This window comes from Enoplosus armatus, chromosome 9 (assembly GCF_043641665.1).
Source record: "Enoplosus armatus isolate fEnoArm2 chromosome 9, fEnoArm2.hap1, whole genome shotgun sequence".
In the NCBI taxonomy this organism is placed as follows: domain Eukaryota; kingdom Metazoa; phylum Chordata; class Actinopteri; order Centrarchiformes; family Enoplosidae; genus Enoplosus; species Enoplosus armatus.
In genome coordinates this window covers 11631768-11651249 of record NC_092188.1, presented here as the reverse complement: position 1 = coordinate 11651249, position 19482 = coordinate 11631768, and the positions used below count along the sequence as shown (strand labels likewise).

Here is a 19482-nt window from a genome sequence, read left to right as displayed (position 1 = left end):
GTGAAGTCACTTTCAACAGCAGATGGCAGAAGAGGCCAGAGGGACGTCAAACCTGACGTCACCCCTGCCTGTACCGGTCACGTGACTACCGCGGAAGTCAACAAACCAGGCAGCGAAATGTAACATCTAAAAGCACTTTACTTTACTCCCCCGTTGTCTGTCTTTCGTTTAACGTTAGCTTCATGTGTTTTAAAAACGACCACTTAAAAGAAACTGCAACGTTATGCCTCTCAAAGGTCAACAGTTTGACGCACTTTGAGACATCATTTAGCTAGCTTTAACCGTTGGTAAGTTTACGTAAAAACGCACAGTTTCAAAATGCGGAGTGATTCTCTCCTGTCAAGCGTCAACGTGGTGCTTGTAATGGCCTACGGAAGTCTGGTGAGTCCGTGTCACTTTGTTATATTATATAACTGTTATATTCAAGTCGAGTTTAAGTTAAAACTCACAAAGTTAAGCCCTGTTTTAAAACAGGAAACCCAACAATATGTGTAAACAAAGGAGTTAAACATGAAATTGTGTGTAGTAAGTGCAATAGGATTTTTTTCTATTTTAATTTATTAATTATTTACATATTTACTCATTTATTGTGTATTTTATTTTATTATTTGGTATTAAAAAAAACTCTAAAAAGGCCTTTTAAACTAACTCTTGAGTCTCCTCCAGGTGTTTGTTTTGCTGTTCATTTTTGTCAAAAGACAAATTATGCGATTTGCCATGAAGTCTCGGAGAGGACCACATGTTCCCCTTGGCCACAATGCTCCTAAGGTAACACACACACACACACACACACACACCATAATGAACCATAAGTGTGATGCTGTACAGTGTTTTGCAGATTCACTATAAGCTGGGTGTTTCTTGTGTGTGTGCTGCAGGAGTTGAAACAAGAAATTGAAGCCAAACTGTGCCTGGTCCAGAAAATCCACTTTGAGCCTCGTCTGCTATCCCCAGATGATGACCGGCTAAAGCCCAGAGAACAGTCTGGTGAGAGGGGTACACACACACACACACACACACACACACACACACACACACACATACATACATACATACATGCCAGTCCTGAAACTATCTACATGAGTAGTTTTTATGCCAGTGTACAATAATCTGTGTGTGTGTGTTTTGCAGGCTCCCGTGACTTCCTGTACAGGATGAGAGCACTGGATGCCATCAGAGACACTGGTAAGCTTTCCTGTCACTGATCTGAGTTTGTCAGACAGATTATGAGTCCTTCCCCACTGTTACAATACCACCTTTACTTTCTGTCAATAGATCTCCCCTTCCGTGAGCTGGGTGGCTCGTCCACCGCTGTGACGGGTAAAAGACTTCGGACATGGCTGCTGCAGCTACGAAATTCCCACTGCATGTTCCGAGACAGCCTGAGCTCCCTTATCGACACGGTGCTGGACGGGTACAATAAAGCACGGCACGGAGCAGAGGTCGGTGCATCATCTCATCAAACACATCATGACTATAGTGTGATATTGTGCTACAGTCACTAGTCTAAATTAATAACAAGAAAATTGAGTTTAAAATCGTTGACAAAATCATATACATGTGATACATTTTAAAGGCTAAAGTCAAATTTGTTTTATAACAGAACTACCATAAACAACCATTTACATATGTGACACATGATTTTGCACATGTGGGCTGTATTGTGGCGTACTGTAAATTGTTACACATTTATATAGTATCCTTATGATTAGCACAATTTTCCTTTTTACCATATAGCCCGTCCTGCTGTGTACTGTATGTTGCGATCGCATGAAAAACTGACAAACTGGAGGATGCGTAAACATGTGTGTCCTCCAGTTTAAAGGGGAAATATACAATAGTGTGTGAAGATTGCAATCTAGAGTTGGTATATGTCTGTACTGACTACTGTGTCCTGACTACTGTGTCCTGTCTCTGGCTCCGGTTTTTGTCTGTAGGCTTTTGGTGAAGCAGAATTTTTGAAATACCAGGAAGCTCTGACTGAACTGGCCTCTGTGTGAGTAAACACAGCGTTTTTCTCACAGTGTTCCCTTACAGCTTTCCTTTAATGCTAATCCCGCCATGGAATGTTAATTATGCCCCGGGAACAATCTGTTTCTCCCTCCGTTGTTTTTAGTGTCAAGTCTCACAGCAGCAGCAGCACTCCGAGTCAGTACCACCAGTCTGCAGCCAAAGACCTGACCAGCACCACGGATCCCGCAAGCTCCTCCTCTTCCCCCACCCAAACCACCTACCTCACATCTACACTGCAGCAGCGCAGCAAGCGGCCCAGACACTTCCTGGAGCTGAAGAACTTTAAAGACAACTACAACACCCTGGACAGTTCGTTCTGAAAATCTGTGACACCAGTCCAAAAGAAAGGTCGAGGACAAGGTGGTGCTGCCAGTGATTAAAGTGCCTAGCGACGGGTCACTGTCGCCTGATAGTTTAGAGTGAAGTGGTAAAAACACTGCCTTCATATACTAATACATATTGCCTGGTTTACATTAAAGTGCATATCAGACTACTGTACAACAGTGCTCTTTACCTAAGCTTATGCGTATATCCAGTATTAATGCATGTTTGAGTGCTATGATTGGGTAGAAAATGACTATAGTGAGTGACTATAGTAAGTAGGGTTGATTTGACCAAAACAAAACCAGAGCTATCGGGCTATGCAATGGCACAAGACAATCAATATTTATTGCACAGTAATGTAAAGGCCTTTGCCAACTTGTTCAAATTAACCAACTGCATTTAAACATGCTAATAGTTAACACTGTTTGTAGAGAAAACCAGTGTTAATGCCTCACACTGAGAAAAACACTGTTTATGTCACTGTTGTTTACGTCTGTGTATGTCTCTGCTGCCTGTTTCTTTGAGCATTAATCGTTTGTTTTACAGAAGCCATACTTGATTTAATGTATTTTGATGATTAAGTGCTCGTTTTGTTTAATTAGTTATTTCTGTGCAAAGTGATTTAACAGTATTCCAGTGCATTAATGCATTCTGAATGTGAGGTAATGCATCAGGGGAAGTCTCTTTCTTGACTTTTGTCTTGTTTTAGAGGTAGACTGGCCCCCAGATGTCTGAACTGTGTGTTTCATTTAGTATTCAGGGTTCCCAGGGAGGCACTTCATGCCTGAATAATTTTATTTTCTGTGGTGCTTATTGTACAGTTGCCATCCAAATAAAACAGTGACATACAGTCAAAATATTTCTTGTAAGTTCTTACATGCGGTCAGCACAATATAGTAGTGTCCAGCAGAGGGCGCTCCCTTCATAGTAATCTACTTTCTATTACAGTAAGAAGTCAGAAGAACAGTTTTAATTTTCAGTAATTTATTCTGAGAACCACAAACACAGATAATAGATCAGAATGCACTTCATAAAAAATCTATCACACAACCTGTCTAGAGGTTTTATTTAGTATAAATAAATACAAAGGAGAAAGCTGTTAGGCAGAAATTAAAACGTCAAATCACATTCATTAATATTATGTACAAAACGAGGCGAACTACTGAAATGCTTTACAAGAAATATGTAGAATAATGACACTTCTATGAAGCAGTAATGTTGTCAAATACCTTCATCACCACTGACATTATCATTTGTCCTGCTTCCTCACAGTTTTATTAAGTGCCATATTGTTGTTTGGGGCTTAAAAAGCACATTTTTCTTTTCAAAAATAGCTCTTTTCATCACAGGGTGTTGACCTTATATAAACTGCAATCAGTATTTACATGTTTAAAGCATCATACCATTCACTCAACAAAGTTAACAGAGTCATGAGTGAGTGTCTAATAAGTTCTGTTTTGATACAAAAATGCCGATGTCATAAACTCAAAGGTTAAAAAAGCGATCAAAATAGAAACACCTGCATACAGAATGTGGTATTACATGTAAAACTTCAAATGCACATCAGCTGAATCAGTACACTTAATGTATCTACATTAAAGCTGACATACACACATACTCATTCGTTATACATATGCACACAGCAGGCCCCAGTGCACGTGTGCCACCAAACAACACACAGTTTCCTTCAAGAGTGTTTGTGGTTAAAACGCTTTAGCGGAAGTGTTGATGAAGTTAGAGTCTGGGAAGCTCAGCTGTGACATCCCAAATATTCATGGCTTCAGATGTGATGCTGTTTGGTTTCATTCTGCATTGAAAAGGTTTGGTGATTACGGTGTCTTTCTTCTGAGCAGTCACTTCATGACCTGATCTCAATTACTTTGATGAAAGGGAGCGGTTTGTTAGATGACGTGGATGGCTTGATTGGTTTACTGAGGGGACAAGAGGAAGAGAAATTAGTTGTTTTTATATTGAAACAGCGTAAAAACAAATAATCAGTTTGCATCTTATGCAGACGTACAATTAGCATAGGTGATGATTATTTGAGTATGAGTAAGCTTATGTGAGTGTTTTCATGTGCGTTTCCCCAAATTTGCAAATTGCGAGCTGAGATTTGCAAGATGAGATAATTTGCTTTTGTGTTAATTTTGACAAATTTCACCAATCAAAACAAACATCAGCAAGAAATGGCTCTTTAGGACTTTGTCTACAATTTGCAAGGTTTGCAGGTGAAACAAATATGAAGAGGGGGGGCAAAATAAGTTACCTGTAGACAATCTGGGGATTGCGCTCTGACGAAAGGTAGGAATTTGACCTTTGTCCTCCCAGGAAGTAGTCCATCTGGTCATGCATCTCTCGGTTCTGCATACACAGAAGGTCAGGGGTCAGTTCACATGATACCAATTAATGTGGCCACCGAACAGACAGTGTTTGCATCTCCTTCCCTTTCATATACCTCTCTCATCAGGCTGAGTAGTCCTTCACTTCTACTTAACCCTGACACTTCATTCTAAATTCCACTCAAATGCCATAAAAAAATCATTTTCATAGGAGAAGACAATAAGCAGTCGTCACCTCAGCCTCCAAGAATGCCACTTTCTCCTCCAGCTCTTTGATCACGCGGTCCCTCTCCTGGATCACCATGCGAGAGTTCTGGAGCTGCAGAGCGAGCAAACACACAGTCAAACAGTGAGCGAATCCTGCACAAATATGAACACGGAGACAACGTGTTTGCTTGACAGAGCCTCACACATGTGCGCCTCACCTGTTCAATCATGTGCCTGACTTTCCTTTGCTGGCTTTTCAGCATGTCATCCAGATGGTGGATCTTTTCTTTGAGAATCGCCACCTCCTTCTCCAACTGCTCAGTCCTAAAAGTCACACAGAGAAAGTTATAACACACTACACATGATTTGATTGGTAAAGACTCTCCTATTCCATTTGTGTGTGTTAGCTGACCTCTGCTCCCCCTTGTGGCCCTCCTCTCTGATCTTGCGCAGTTCGCGGAGTTCTTCTTCGCGGTTGCGGATTGCCTCCCGCAGGGTGGCGCTCTCCTGCTCCATCCCTCCCAGCAGCCTCTGGAGCTCTTCTATGCGCATGTCTTTTCTCACACTGGCTTCTTCTGTCGTCTTCAACTTCTCCTCCTGGTCGCTCAGGTGCTCTCTGAGCCTGCTGCCTTCAGCCTGGAAGAGACAGGGGAGAAAAAGTTTGTTTAAAATGTGGCTTCAGAGCAACTGAAATGCAGTATATGATGCATAATGAATGTAAAAATAATCTCTGTATATGTTTGTTACCTGCAGCCTCTCTTTCTCCTCTTGGTATTTCTTTTCTGCCTCCTGGAGCTGCGCATATAAGCGCTTGCTGACCTCCCTCAGCTTGATCCTCTCTGCTTCTTCATCTGCTTCCTAATAGAGACAGAATGTAAAGTATTAGATTAGGAGATAGATACTGTGATGTCCTGGAGCGGACAGGTCAGAGTCCAGATCTTCCAATCCAATCGAGAATTTGTGATTGAACTTGAAAAAGGCTGTTCGCTCACAATCCCTGCGCAGCCTGACAGAGCTTGGGCAGTTTTTGGGGGGATTGCAGAGTCCAGATGTGCAAAGCTGATAGATGCAAAGCTGCATCTGCTCAATACTGACTTGGAGGGAGTGAGTGCTAATACAACAATTTTGTATTTTATATTTGTAATTAATTTAGATCACTTTGTAGAGATCTGTTTTCAGTTGGACATTAAATCTATTTTCTGTTAATCTTGTGTATCTAATTGTTCACAGGAATTGCTTAAAAAATTGCTTAAAAACATCAATATTACGATGGATAGATACTTTTATGATGATGTAATGTAATGTCTTCGTGTCAGTCGAGCTCAGTGGGTTTGGCTGTCATGAAGAATGTGCGTCACTGAAGCAGTTGGATCATGTTTCCCTCCTATTTCTGCAACACGTCTGTGAGTAAGCCATAGTGTGACTCACAGGTAAATGCTATAATTGGAGCAAAATCAAATACAGTGGTGTCCGTTCTGTTGTACAAAACATTACTGACATGTAGACAGTAGTGGTTGCTAAAAATGCGTGGCTCAAAGAAAGCAACAAAACTATTAAAGGAGAGGCATCTGTGGAATGCTGGGAACAATGAGGAGGGCCTGAATGCAACAACACATGCAGGGAGAGGAACAATGTGTGCTGGAACAGCTCTCTCACACATGTTCATACACCCCGGGGTGTTCACTCTCTTGCTGTAATTTTAATGCTTTTTTTCCCCTCCTATATCACATCTCTGTTTGTCTCGCTGTTTAACTTAACACCTCCTTCTCCCTGCGTGCCTCTGGGAGGTGATCGCTTTACAGGCCTCACAAGAAACACACTGGCACACTTCGTCCAGCGGAAAACACAGACAGTGGACTGCGGCCATGATATGCACGTAAGATTTGAAAACACTGAAAAGACTCACACATGTACTGTATGTATGCCACTCTGAATGGAGGTCGTGCATGTGAACTGCTCACCTGTCCGTCAGCTTTAGCTCCTCCCTTGGGTGCAGACGAGGTGCTCTTTCTGAAGGGAACGCTCACTTTCCACCCGTTTGTGAGCGGCTGGACAGAGAAAAGGAGGAAGTCAGCAAGGAAAGAGTGAAAGATGGAGGTGAGAGAGGTGGAGGAAATGCCATTAAGCACACAGGATGTAAGGTTCACAATGGTGAAGGCACAACAAAGCAGCTGAAAATAGACCTACCTTGTTTTTGACTGCCATCTGCTCCCTCAGTGTCTTCAGGCAGTACCTCACCTGTGTGAAATACAGACATATACCGTGAGTTACTGAGATATTATCATATCTTTTTTTATAATGTTTCAACATGATGAACAAGATTTTTTCCGTCCAAAGAGAGGAAACAAGTCTGGAAGAGACGCAGGCATTGAGCGAGGAGGAATTTACATGATGCAAACATGCAAATTGTTACACAATCCAGGAGACAGGGTTGAGAGACTGTAGCGTTAGTGTGTGTGTTTGTGCATTAGTGAGACAGTCAGAGCTACGGCAGATGCTGTCCAGAGACTGACCTCCTGTATCTGTGAAACTTCGTCTGACAGCATCTTCAGGCTCTCCTGGTGCTTCTGCTGCTCTTGTTTGCGTGCTTCTAAATAAACCTGGAACAGGGAGAGACACGGATGTTAAACACCAGCGTGACCACGAAACAAACATACTTATACACCATTTACTTCTTTAAAAATAACAGTCAATGTGCCACACCCACCTTAATCACCTCCACCTGCTCCTCTGTAGATTTGACCGGCTCCGGGATCAGAGATGTCCTGTCGCTGGCCGGCTGCACCAGAGCAAACGCACGTCCGATTGGCTGAAGAGTAGAGAGCAGAGGAGTCAAAAATGTGGCATGTACCGTGTCGCGTGAGCATGGGTGGATGGGTGTGATACATTTCCAAACATCATAAGCAAATTCCTAACGCTAGAGGAGGAGTTGGAGCATGCTTATATTGCAACACAACATTTGGAAGGACAGCCAAGGGAACTTCCGTTTTATAGTAATTATGAAACATCCATCAGGAACGTCTGACACAAATGATGCGGTTAAACTATTAACAGGCAAAACTGAAAACATCAAGAATATATTTCTTGTCTGAAATTATTCCTGTGTGCGTGTGAGTGACTGCAAGTCTCCATAATCAGGAGGCAGAAACATTTAGCCATAATCACTATGGAGACTAACCCATAAGCATCTGGTGCTTCTCTGGAAGGACAGACAGAAGGAGGTGGGGAGATGTTATGCAACTCCGCTTCTCTAGTGGGTTTTTTTCTGTAGCTTTGGTGGAACAATGGTTGTCAGCTTGAGACGTTTTGAGTGGACTTGTGTGGGAACCACGCTAATGAAAAGCTGATGGCAGCTTCGGCATGTTTACAAGCACTTTGTTTCTCTGGACAGTTTGTGTGTAGGAATGTGGCGTAATACATGTGTGAATGCTCTGAGCTAAGTCCTTAGGATCACTGAGAAGATTAACTGTCTTTCTTTTGGATCCAAATATGGCCCCAATGATGAGCTCCTTCACCTCTAAAGAAAATAGTGCTGATTTTTTTTCCTCAGCGTCTCCTAACAAATCCGATCCAGTGTATCCATTGAAGGTGAAAAGTACATTTAAATATCTTATAGCAGATACTTTGCCCTAAGGTATCCAAACCATTCATTTAATACAATGACCGCTCTTCTCCTCCTATCTCCGACAGCTCTAATTCCTAGGACTTCTCTGTCGGTTCTCTACACTGGTGTTACAGTCCAGATTATAACCCAAATTATCAGGTGCAGAAAGTTCTTACCTTGTCCCTGTGCTGCTCTGTGCTCCGGGCTGCCTGGTTCTGGTTGTGCAGTGTGAGCCGCAGCCGCCTGCACCCCTCCTGAAAAGGGCAACGAAAAAGGAGACGATGAAGTGAATCCACAAAGAGACCGTTATGTGATGGAGAGACTGATTGAGGACTATTTTGAGGAGGAAAAAAAAAAGAGGAGGAGAGACTGAGTCATACTCAGTGAATGAAACAGACGGAGGGAGAGAGAGAGGGGGCAGTAACCAGTAAGAGAGAAGGGGTACGAGCGTCAGAGAGAAAGCAAAAGTTTTTCACAGCTGCACCAGAGACAGATTGTTTGATTTAAATTGTGTGCTACGGACGTCAGAGGGACTTTAGGCGGTAACTCTCCAGGCGCTCGTAGCCAATTGGAAGCAGAGGCTGGATTTCTGGGAAAGTGGGCAGAAAATGTCATGTCAAGCAAGACGGAACATTTCCATGGCAACAAAACCTCACAGTAGCCATAAACTATCTGGCACGCTAACAATATAGGGGAGGAGTAAGCCAGAGAAAAAACAATGCACTTTAAAAAGCACTAAACACACAAACCTCCCCAGATATGTCTTTCAGTCACAGGAGAGAAGTCACTTTAACAGGAAAAGTCTCGACCGGGACTCGACTGGGTGTGTGTCTTCCAGCACAGGGAACCCCCTTATAAGTGATACCCAGTGTGTGTGTGTGTGAGTATGTAAGTATGCGAATGTGAGGGAGGAGGTCAGAGACATTATGTAACTCATTCCAGCCAACACATCTTGTCCTGTTTATTTCCCCGTGTGTATTCACTGCGTCCTCCTGGTGTTTAAACTCATGTCAACTCTGAGACCCAGAACAGGCAAAGAAGAAATGGCCGCAATGTTCTGCTGTGGTTAAACAGTGTAAACACAAAGAAACTCACACATGCAATCATTTACACAGAAGAGCACGCACACAAGTGATCAGATTCATTCGTGATATGTCATACTGGCCTGATTGGTTAATAAGTAACGAGTGTGGTAGAGGATAACAGAGTCTTGATCATGTGTGTGTGTCTATGAGACCAGGAAGCATGTTTGAGTGTGTGTGTGTGTGTGTGTGTGTGTGTGTGTGTGTGTGTGTGTGTGTATATGTATCATCATCTGTTTGTCCCTATTTAGCCTCTTGTACAGTAATACTTTCATTTCTTTGTTTTCTTTTGGTGCATAACCTGCAGCACAAAAGGCCCAGTGACTTGTGCGTCCTGTTTAGACTGCAAAAGACATTGTTTTGGCAGCAGACAAAATAATCTCACCCAACCATTTCGTGGTTGTTATGGAGCTTTTCGATCACGTTGCATGATCTTCGTCAACAGAGTTTGCCCAGTCGATGTGGAATAAGATGTTCAAATTTACATTTTTCAGTTTATCTTTGTTTTGCTTGAAAAAGAAGCTCAGTTAAAGTGCTCAGAAAAAAATGACCTTGATGTGACGTTGTTTTGTCAACCACTGATGCCAATATCAAGAATGAACTAGAGCTGAAACGATTAGTCGATAAATAGATTAGTCAGAAAAATAATCTGCATTTATTTTTGTAATCAATTAGTTGTTTTAGTTATTTTTCAAGCAAAAATGCCAACAAACATTTCTAGGTTCCAGTTGTGAGGATTTGATGCTTTTCTTTCTCTTCTCACATGATCATAAACTGAATATCTTCAGGTTTTTGGACAAAAGAAGACAGTTGGTGACATTACATTGGGCTTTTAGGAAACTATGGCTTTTTTCATTATTTTCTGACATTTCATAGACCTAACGATTTGAAACGAATGGAGAAAATAATCGACGGATTATTGGAGAGTGAAAATAATGGTTAGTCACAGCCCTGTTTTAAACTCAATGTTTTTGGAGTTAACAGTAAGAGAGGCCATCAAAGTGAATAAAGGCTCTTCTACTGAATCTCTCCCTCTGTAAAGAAACCATGTCTGATATGCCGAATGCCCCGGCCTTGATGTTAGCCAGACAAGGGAAATGAACTGGGTTATGTTACGTAATATATTGATAAAGAGCGATGAGAGGTTATAAAAGAAAAGCCATACAAAGAAGGCCTTTATGATCGCCTGGTTATCTGTTCAGGAAATACAGAAATGGAGGAAAGAGCAGAGAGGGACAGATGGGACAGAAAGAGAGAGTAAACTGGCAACAAGACCAATAAAAAAGGCAGAGGAAATAGCCTGAGAGTTGGTGTGATGAAATACGACAAACAAAACTGAAATGAAAGCAAAAAGATTCGCTTCTTGTTCAACATGCTTTCCTCTCAGATTGCACACACCTGAAAGCTCTAATAAGGCTCAGCGATTGGGGGAGGAAAAGAGAAGAGGGGGAGAGAAAGGGGGAACAGTGAGAGGGCTGTTAAGAAGGAATCCATCATTATACAACTTCTCTGGCCTTTTATAGACAACCAAACAAAGACTCGGCTAATCCTCCCTCTGCCGTCGACTATTTACACGCTAGTCTCTCTGCCGACTTTTATATCCACACACACACAAAAATGCCACCTTCAAAGACAACCTGTAATACTAGACTTCCTGGGAACACAGACAAAGGGACCAGAAGGGATGTGCTCGTGGACTGTGACGTATGCATGCACACATACGCGCAGGAAAATACACACAGCGACCCAAAGTACACACTACCTTTATAAAAGGGCAGAAACCTGAAACTAAGCACACACACACACACACACACACACACACACACACACACACACACACAGCGTCCACACTGCTGGGTGCACCGACAATGGGCACAAAAGATCACGGGGGTACGGCCAGGCTGAAAGGCTTAAAGGGTATGAAGACGCTTTTGTTTTGGACTTTGGCATCAGGAGGCCTGTAAATCAGTTGAATTAGCTCAACAACCTGGGAATGTTGCTGATAAACAGACAGAGCTGCTGAATTTGGGGCAAAAAAACAACATGTCCTTCAGAGAGCTCTGAACTTGGGCAGCAGCAGGTATCATGGCCATAAATAGTAAAACATCCTCCAGGTGTTGGACCTGAATTCCATAAAAAAACTCAAGTGTGAGTTTGTGGGTGTGTGTGCACTTCATCTTCTGTTAAATCACTCTATCCCTCTCACACGCTGCCTTCCCATACCTGCTGAGCACATACCTGCTCCAGCTGCATTATAAACCTCGGCCTCTGAGGCAACAGGTGTGAGGTGACTGGGGACAGAGCTGGTGCTGCAGGTGTCGATTCAAATTTTTAATACGATACTTGAGTTACAGTACCTTCCTTCAACAAGGAATTAGGATATATAAACACGTTTTAAACTTCAGGACATATTTGATCAAAGAACAAGACTAAGAATCAAAGCATTCAATGCCAACTTTCAACTTCATTGAGGTTTAATATCCAACCTTCACAGATTCGAGTGAGTTTTACTACAAGTGAGCTGCAACAATCAGTCCATTAACTGATTGGTGGACTGAAAGAAAATGTATTTTGATAATCTATTACTCATTCTAGTCATTTTTCAAACAAACTTTTGCAGGTTCCAGCCTCTTAAATGTGAGGATTTTCTGTGTTTCTTTGATATACATGATAGTTAATGAAATACCTTTGGGTTTTGGACTGTGGGTTGGAAAACAACATAAATTTGGAGATGTCACTTCAGGATCTGGGAAATGTGGTGCTTTTTAAATTATTAATCGATTGATCAATAATGAAAATAATGTATTTGTTGCAGGCCTAGTTTTAAGTATGTCCTGTCTTGGGATTACATCCTGTAGTGTGGATCCAGTTCCCAGGGCAGTGAGGGGTGTAGTTGTCTGTCAGACTTGGCCCTTTCAGTCAGTCAGTCAGTCAGTCAGTCAGTCAGTCAGTCAGTCAAACAGTCTGTTCAAACTAAAAGGTTAAGTTAAAGGTTGAGTAAACTTTAAAGGGAAGAGACAAGCTGACGTGTGATGGATGGATGGATGGATGGATGGATGATGAGTGTTACCATTATGCGAGAACCTGACAGCTAGTCCACGATCTGAGTCTATGACTTGGGAGCTGCCATCAGGACAGACTCCACAGTGATACAGAACATTATAATTTATACAACCACTTTACTCAATAAATAAATTCCCTGAGGTGTCAATAATCAATGATAATCTCTTTGGGGGTTTTTTACCCGCAGAACCAGGTGTGCTCTGGCATATTCCAGTCGTTCCTCTACATAGATGCACTTATATGTCATGTTTGGCTCATTCCCAGCCAGTTACGTCACACACTCCTGACTGAGATGATGACTGAGGATGAGGAAAGACTGAGGGAATGTGTTAAGTCACACAAGGCATGGAAAATAAACGTCTGGAGGGATAATAGTGGCGTTATTTAAAAAGCGCCCTCATGGTCCTTCTCAAAATGCACTGGGTTTTTAGGGGGGAGAAATTGTGCCACAAGTTTCGTTTTCAAATATAGCTGAAGAATCTGAATTTTGATCACTACTATAAACTTTATAGGACATTTTGTTTGTCAAAGTCAGGCCTGGTTGTTCCTCCTGGTTTTTTTTTGTTCAGATCATATCATCTCAGTTTCAGGAAACACACAAAACATCCAATGAAGGCCTTTCTCTGCTACATCGGGCACATTCCTGTTCCTCGTGTATCCTTATAGACCCTGGTGAACAGTAAGGGTGCCATTTAGTAGAGGTAAAATGCCTCTGATGACCTGAATAACCACATCAGATATGTAAATAATTTAGCTGGGTGACTATTTGACTATTGTATTTGACTTTGATAAAGATGACTTTGTTTTCTTTTGTGAAGCTGATGCAAATGTGCTGTCAGTCACATGTTAAAATGTAATGTGTGATACATTAAACAGACGCTGAACAAATATGGAGTTTCAGCGATTGTTTAACGACACATTCCTACAACACAAATGATCAGTTTATTAGGTGTGTGAGTGGAGCTGCCCTTTGTACACTTTGACCTTCTTGGCAGTTGTATAGTTACACAACAGCAACTGATATTTGTCTAGACCATTGACACAAATCAAATTCTGCTCTAATCATACTCAGTTAGATTTTATTTTACATAATCGTGGTTGAGACTATAATGCGCTTCTTCAGAGAATATCATCTGATATGGTTTCAGTGGATCTGTCCCTGCTGGCAGGTACGGATCTCAGCAGGAGGCTGCTGATAAGGTGAAAGTGTCATGTTGCTCCGCAACCTCATAAACCTCAGCGCAGGTGAACAGTTTGCTTTTTCAGGCGAAGTGAATGATTAAACCTTTGCTGCCACAGACGGAGGATAAAACCCATCAACCGTGCGTGACATGAGCGGCTGATCACTCATTTACAAGTATCTAGCAGTGTGCTCTGCAAATGAAGAAAGTGTGATGTTTAATCCTGTTTAGCAAAACTTCACATGCACAGGTGGTGCACAAGCAAAGCTTTTACAGGTTTGTGTCCTGAGCTGCGTTCACTGTCTGTCACAACTGCAACTGTAAGCCCTTAAATGATGTGGGCAGAAGGCCCCTGTGACAGGCACAGATGTTATTTGGACTAATTCTGAGCTGCTGCCTTTATGTGTGTGTTGGGACTTGGGGCGGGGGTAGGGGCTAATACTTTAATTACTGCAAGGCCATAGACACCACCACTTAGAGCTGATGGAGCCTGAGGATCTGTGGCACCATCACTAAATCACACAGAGCCTCTGATCCAGTCCAACAACTGAACAGTCATGTAAATAAAACAGTTTGATGTGAAAAAGGACCAACTGATCCAAACATTACAGTAGGCAAAAATAAGAATGTCTTCCTGGTTGATTCATAAACAACTTATTTCACCATAATGAATCCATGCAGGAAATAAACACACAGAAATACACACAGGCCTACTCATCCCTGAATAGATAAAAAAAAAGGACAAAAAAGCTGATGATATGGAGTAACTTACCCCATATTCTTGATTTCTGATGTCCTCAAATGTGCACAGACTTCTCGTCATTCCGTTCATCTCTGACAGAAATATAATAAATACTCCCCACGCGGACAAATAAGTGAATAAATAAATAAAAGTGGAATCTATCTGAAGCTCCTTCCGTTAGAAGAACTTCCCGGTGGCTCTCCACAGTAGCTGCTGCTGTGATCGGTCCTCTCCCCCGGTGTTTTCAGGAGTCTGTTCCCGCCCCTCCCCTCTCCTCTCAGCACATTGTATGAACTTTTCTCACCACGTCACTGTGGGAGTGAGCGACCCGCCCACATCCCGACCGAAACAGCCAAATAGGGAACTGTGAAAACCGGGAATATCTGCGAGGGGAGGGTCAGAGGACTGATGGAGGGACCTGCTGCCAACTTCTGCAACAATAACCTCCAGAAACTTTACATCATCATCATCATCATCACATGATGGTGGTGTTGTCAAGCTGGGCTGTAAAAAGGTGTGAAACACTGAAGTTAGACTGTGGATGGTCATCTCCTGCTAAATGTTGCGCTCTACAGTAACAGCACACTGCTCAGTTTACCAATACATTATTCATTCAGACGGTTTAACCCCTGACTGAACCTGTTAAAGAAGCTTACAGAGCAATGGAAAGCAAGGTATTAAACTCAGTGATTTAAGGCACTTTTCATCATGTATGACAAGTTATCTACCACAGTGAACATCAAGCTACGCTTTGTTTTGTCAAAGTCGTGTGGTTAATACAGCACAGATGTTTCAGTTCAGCCTGTACTATATAACCACAAAAAGGACAATGCAGCTATTACAAAAAATAAATGTAGGCTTGCTCACTGTGACCTTTAAAGTCAAGTCGAGTCAACTGTATCTATACAGCCTCAAATCAATCATCAACAGCAATGAAAGATACGTAGTAAATAGGCTACAACATGCACAAGTAATCAGTGATGTGGATGTTTTGTCTATTTATAAGTGCTCATACAGCATCAATGTTACACATTATAAACAACACATTTGCAGAGTTGACTGAGGTCACAAAACAGGAAGAGATGATTAAGCACAAGCAGCACCACGAGAGTTTCTCTGCTGGCATTCAGCTGATTCCAGCAGCAGCTGATCCAGGCCGGCACAGACCTCAAATTGGATAAAGACTTTAATGGCATTAATGGCTGTTGAGGAGCTAACAACAGCTTGCAGTGGCATACAAGGGATGACGCTAAGTGAATTTGAACCAGGAGCAGAAACAAGCTCACAGAAGAACACACAGAAACAATGTGCATAACGTGAAGAGGAAATATGTGGTAATCTCACATTCTTCAGATGCTAATGAAAACCATGAATCTTTTTCCAAAGCAAATGTTTGAAGGTAACTCTTACCTGCAAAGACTAACCATGTTAATGTAGCATCAGGGAGGGTGTTATGTTTTTTAATGGTTGATTAGCATTTGGAATGAGGCTGTTCCACATGCACACGTCTACAAAACCAGAAGACCAACAAACACACCTAAACCTCACTACCTTATGTCATCATGTGTCCCAGGCACTGAGCCATAATATGAGCCATAATTATGTGTTTACATCACACAGTTGACCACACTCAGACAGACTGATCCGGAGATCAGACCGCAGACAGTTACAGTATGAGAGGTCCGTGTGTTTACATACATCCATGTCTGAGACTGTGGCGTGAGTCAGAGTCCTGCCATCCGTCCACACTCCGTCTCCTCTGATGAGACTTTAATGTCTTCTCAGAGGTCTTTGGTGGGGCAGACTTTGAGTTATAATATCTTGTTGAAAAACTAACTTGTACTCAACCCGAATGAGACAAATAATTCCCAGGGTGAGCAGATCTAATCTTGTTCTACAAAAACTGCATGTTACATAACTTTTTGTTCTTTTTATATGACCATTAGTTAATGTTTTCAATATCTTATTTCATCTATTTATCATTTCTATAATACCATGCTTATATTACATGTAAAATGTTTTATTTCTCAAGTTTTACACATTGTCACACAATTGTGATGCACATTCAACAGTCAGCAAATAAAAGACATTTGATCTTTTATTTGCTGACTGTTGAATGTGCATCACAACTGAGGATTATAATTAAAGAATTGTGTGTTCAGTTGAAAATAAGATTTTTTTATTGTTAGTGCCCAAAGCAACAGAGAAATGCTGAATAGAATACTGTTTTCAATAAATGAAATAATAATAATAACAATAATGTTTCCGTTGCCTTCTGTCTGAGTGGGACCATTAAAAGATTAAAGATCCAATCAGATGATCTGAACGACTGAAAACTGACCAATAAACCGGAAAAGACAGAAACAGCTCATATTTTGGTTGTGTGGGAATAGATGATCGGGGTTAAAAGTGCACCAGGGTGACGCAGAGTCATGTTCGGTGATACAGTAATGTTGCTTTCTCGAAAACAATGATGACACTCTGTAACTGTAGTCATATACTCTATTTTAGCAAAGTGAACCTCAGAAAAGTCAACTTTCAATCCTTTCCACTCCTTCATTATCATCAGAGCCCTATTTACTACTGAGGACACTGAGGTCAGGTCCTCTGTATTTTTTCTGTGGATTCGTGAGTTTCAGTAACCTGGATGGGGCCGTTTACATTCTACACTTTAAAACCTACAATTTTTTTAATGCTGATTCCGGTATTTTTAGACTTACTAGATTTAAATTTGATCACATTTCCCACCAGAATTTAATTCCTGGCAGCATAAAGCATTTAGAAATAATGAAAACACTTTATTTTACAGGTCTGTCATTTACTTATAAAATACCTGGAATTAACTATTTGGTACTAATTATATGGAAAATGGAGAATGTTCTGACAGTTATTTTAGTTAGAGTTGAGTTAGTTGTGTTTATGAGCTAATGTTGCACAATTGCACAAAATATAATCTAACACCTATCTAATTAAATTAGATATAAAAATCCAAACATTTAATCATTTAAGAGACTTTTTTGTGTTGTCATGACAGCAGTATTTCTAAAGTCCTGGCCCTGACTAACGTGCTGTTGAACACAGGGATAGATATTTATAGCACTAACGTAATAAAACTATGACAGTATTTTCCCCCACTCCTTATCTTTTTATTTGTTAAATCTTAATCAATGCAGAACAATTAAAACATATTTGTCCATGTATCCAAACTACTGCATGCCTACAAGACCTGCATTCCCACGTGTGTGGCACCTGGAGGCAGATGGAAATATTTTTGTGTTAGGGCTGCGTTCTTTCTGAGCAACCATATGCAATAGCAAACACACCATGATTTCAAAACACAACACACCCAGCTCTTGGCAAATCAGCTCTCGGGTTAAAAGTTGGAATGATATGGAAACCCAATCCCTCCCATGGAAAGTATGTTCAATCATAATTTATAGTCTAGCAAAACAGGTCCTGCACACAACATGTTGGCACTGTACAGGTTTGGTTACACGTAGTATCATGGACACTGAATCTGGTTCTACCGCAAACATTGTAGGTGTGACTCTCTGCCAACAAATTAGTTACAAGTAAAGAATTTAAAACCAGGAGAGGAAAGGGGCTTTTTCTGGTCTTTCATAGATCAATCACACAATAGCACCACTGGGGGTACAGTTAGTCAAACAGACCTGAACACTTCTGAGGCACAGACGCCACTGTGATGTCTCAGAATAGTCAAACACAGTCTTGTTACGTGTTCCAATGTGCCAAATAGGATGTAAACACATAAAAAACCTGAGGAGTTGCCGAAGTTTCCCTCCAGGGTGCTGACTTTCATCTCTTTTTCAAATGTAGGAAAAACAAATGCCTGAAGTCGTAAAAATGTTCTGGCTGGAAGCGTAAAGACATGGATTTATTCCTGTAACTGTAAAGAGATTTAGAGATGAGTTGGATCAACAGTCGCAGGTGTTATAAGTGGGATTATCTTCTGATGTCAGGTTTTATTTTAGAAACATCTTGTTCTGTAGAAATCATCACACATATCTCAGTTGACCCTGTACATTCCTAACAAACCTCACCCTGTGCTGCTCCTGCCAGCCACAAACCATCCATCACTACCCCACAGCGCCAACTACAAGACACCGGCCTCTGCTGCTTGTAGCAGCCTGCAACTCACAGCATCATCCTGATTACACAATTTAACAGACATTATTAATATGTCTTGAATCTATCAAGGGTGTAGCAGGTGGGCTGTACTCGCCTCTCTAAGGTGAAGAAGGAGGTGTGTGTCAACATAATAATTATGTAGATCTGTGAATGTGTCCATAAATGGGAACGCAGGCCTCTTCTATCAACACATCAGCTCAGTTGATTTCTGTCTTTATAATAGTTAGAATCAAACTCCAGATTTCATCCTGTAAACCATTAAATTTGGTTAACTTATTACAGTCTGGGTTTTTCTGTAGTTAAGTAGATTTTGTGCACGGTGACCTACAGATGCAGTTGTGTTAGTTGACAGCTGTGCTACAGGGGGAAGCTGAGGTCCAGCAGGTGAAGTAGAGGCCTGAACTATTTTTATCCAGGTTTGTGTGAACACAATGATGAGTCCTCACACGGGAACGCAGTCCCTCTCGTATCAACGCATCAGCCGAGTTGATTTCTGCCATGCACGATGCTTATCACAGTTATGATGAACAAAAACAACTCTGCAACAAGAGATAAGAGGGCAGAGCAACAACACTGGCACTCACTCGTGGCCGCTGCAGGTTCAGTAAACGGCATGTCAACACATGCTGTACTTCTCTGCTGGAGCAGCTGATGCAAACATCAACAGTACAGGTCATATACAGTGTTGTGTCTTTGGGGGGTAATGCAGCGTGTTTGTGACACAGCTGCTTCACTTTCTACAGTCTTGCATAGCCGGATCACTTACTGTACAGTATTT

General features: G+C 41.6%; 2 protein-coding genes across 3 annotated transcripts; one reads left to right on the top strand and one right to left on the bottom strand.

Moving 5' to 3' along the window:
• Positions 1-318: 318 nt before the first annotated feature.
• Positions 319-3188, top strand: c9h1orf43 (chromosome 9 C1orf43 homolog). Of its 2 annotated transcripts, none has more exons than XM_070912661.1 (7): positions 319-381; positions 667-768; positions 879-987; positions 1132-1185; positions 1276-1442; positions 1938-1996; positions 2117-3188. In XM_070912661.1, the coding sequence occupies exons 1-7, from the start codon at positions 319-321 to the stop codon at positions 2331-2333; spliced, it is 771 nt and encodes a 256-aa protein (XP_070768762.1). In that variant the 3' UTR covers positions 2334-3188. The 2 variants fall into 2 exon arrangements, with proteins under 2 accessions (XP_070768762.1, XP_070768763.1); XM_070912662.1 differs by having other exon boundaries at positions 879-996.
• A 116-nt stretch (positions 3189-3304) lies between these two features.
• Positions 3305-14736, bottom strand: tuft1a (tuftelin 1a). The gene is made up of 12 exons (XM_070912660.1): positions 14586-14736; positions 8664-8741; positions 7591-7692; positions 7397-7483; positions 7071-7121; positions 6845-6931; positions 5631-5741; positions 5296-5519; positions 5102-5207; positions 4912-4995; positions 4604-4698; positions 3305-4268 (listed from the first exon to the last, which is right to left on the bottom strand). Exons 1-12 carry the CDS (start codon positions 14643-14645, stop codon positions 4196-4198), a joined length of 1158 nt encoding a protein of 385 aa, XP_070768761.1. The 5' UTR covers positions 14646-14736; the 3' UTR covers positions 3305-4195.
• Positions 14737-19482: the final 4746 nt, after the last annotated feature.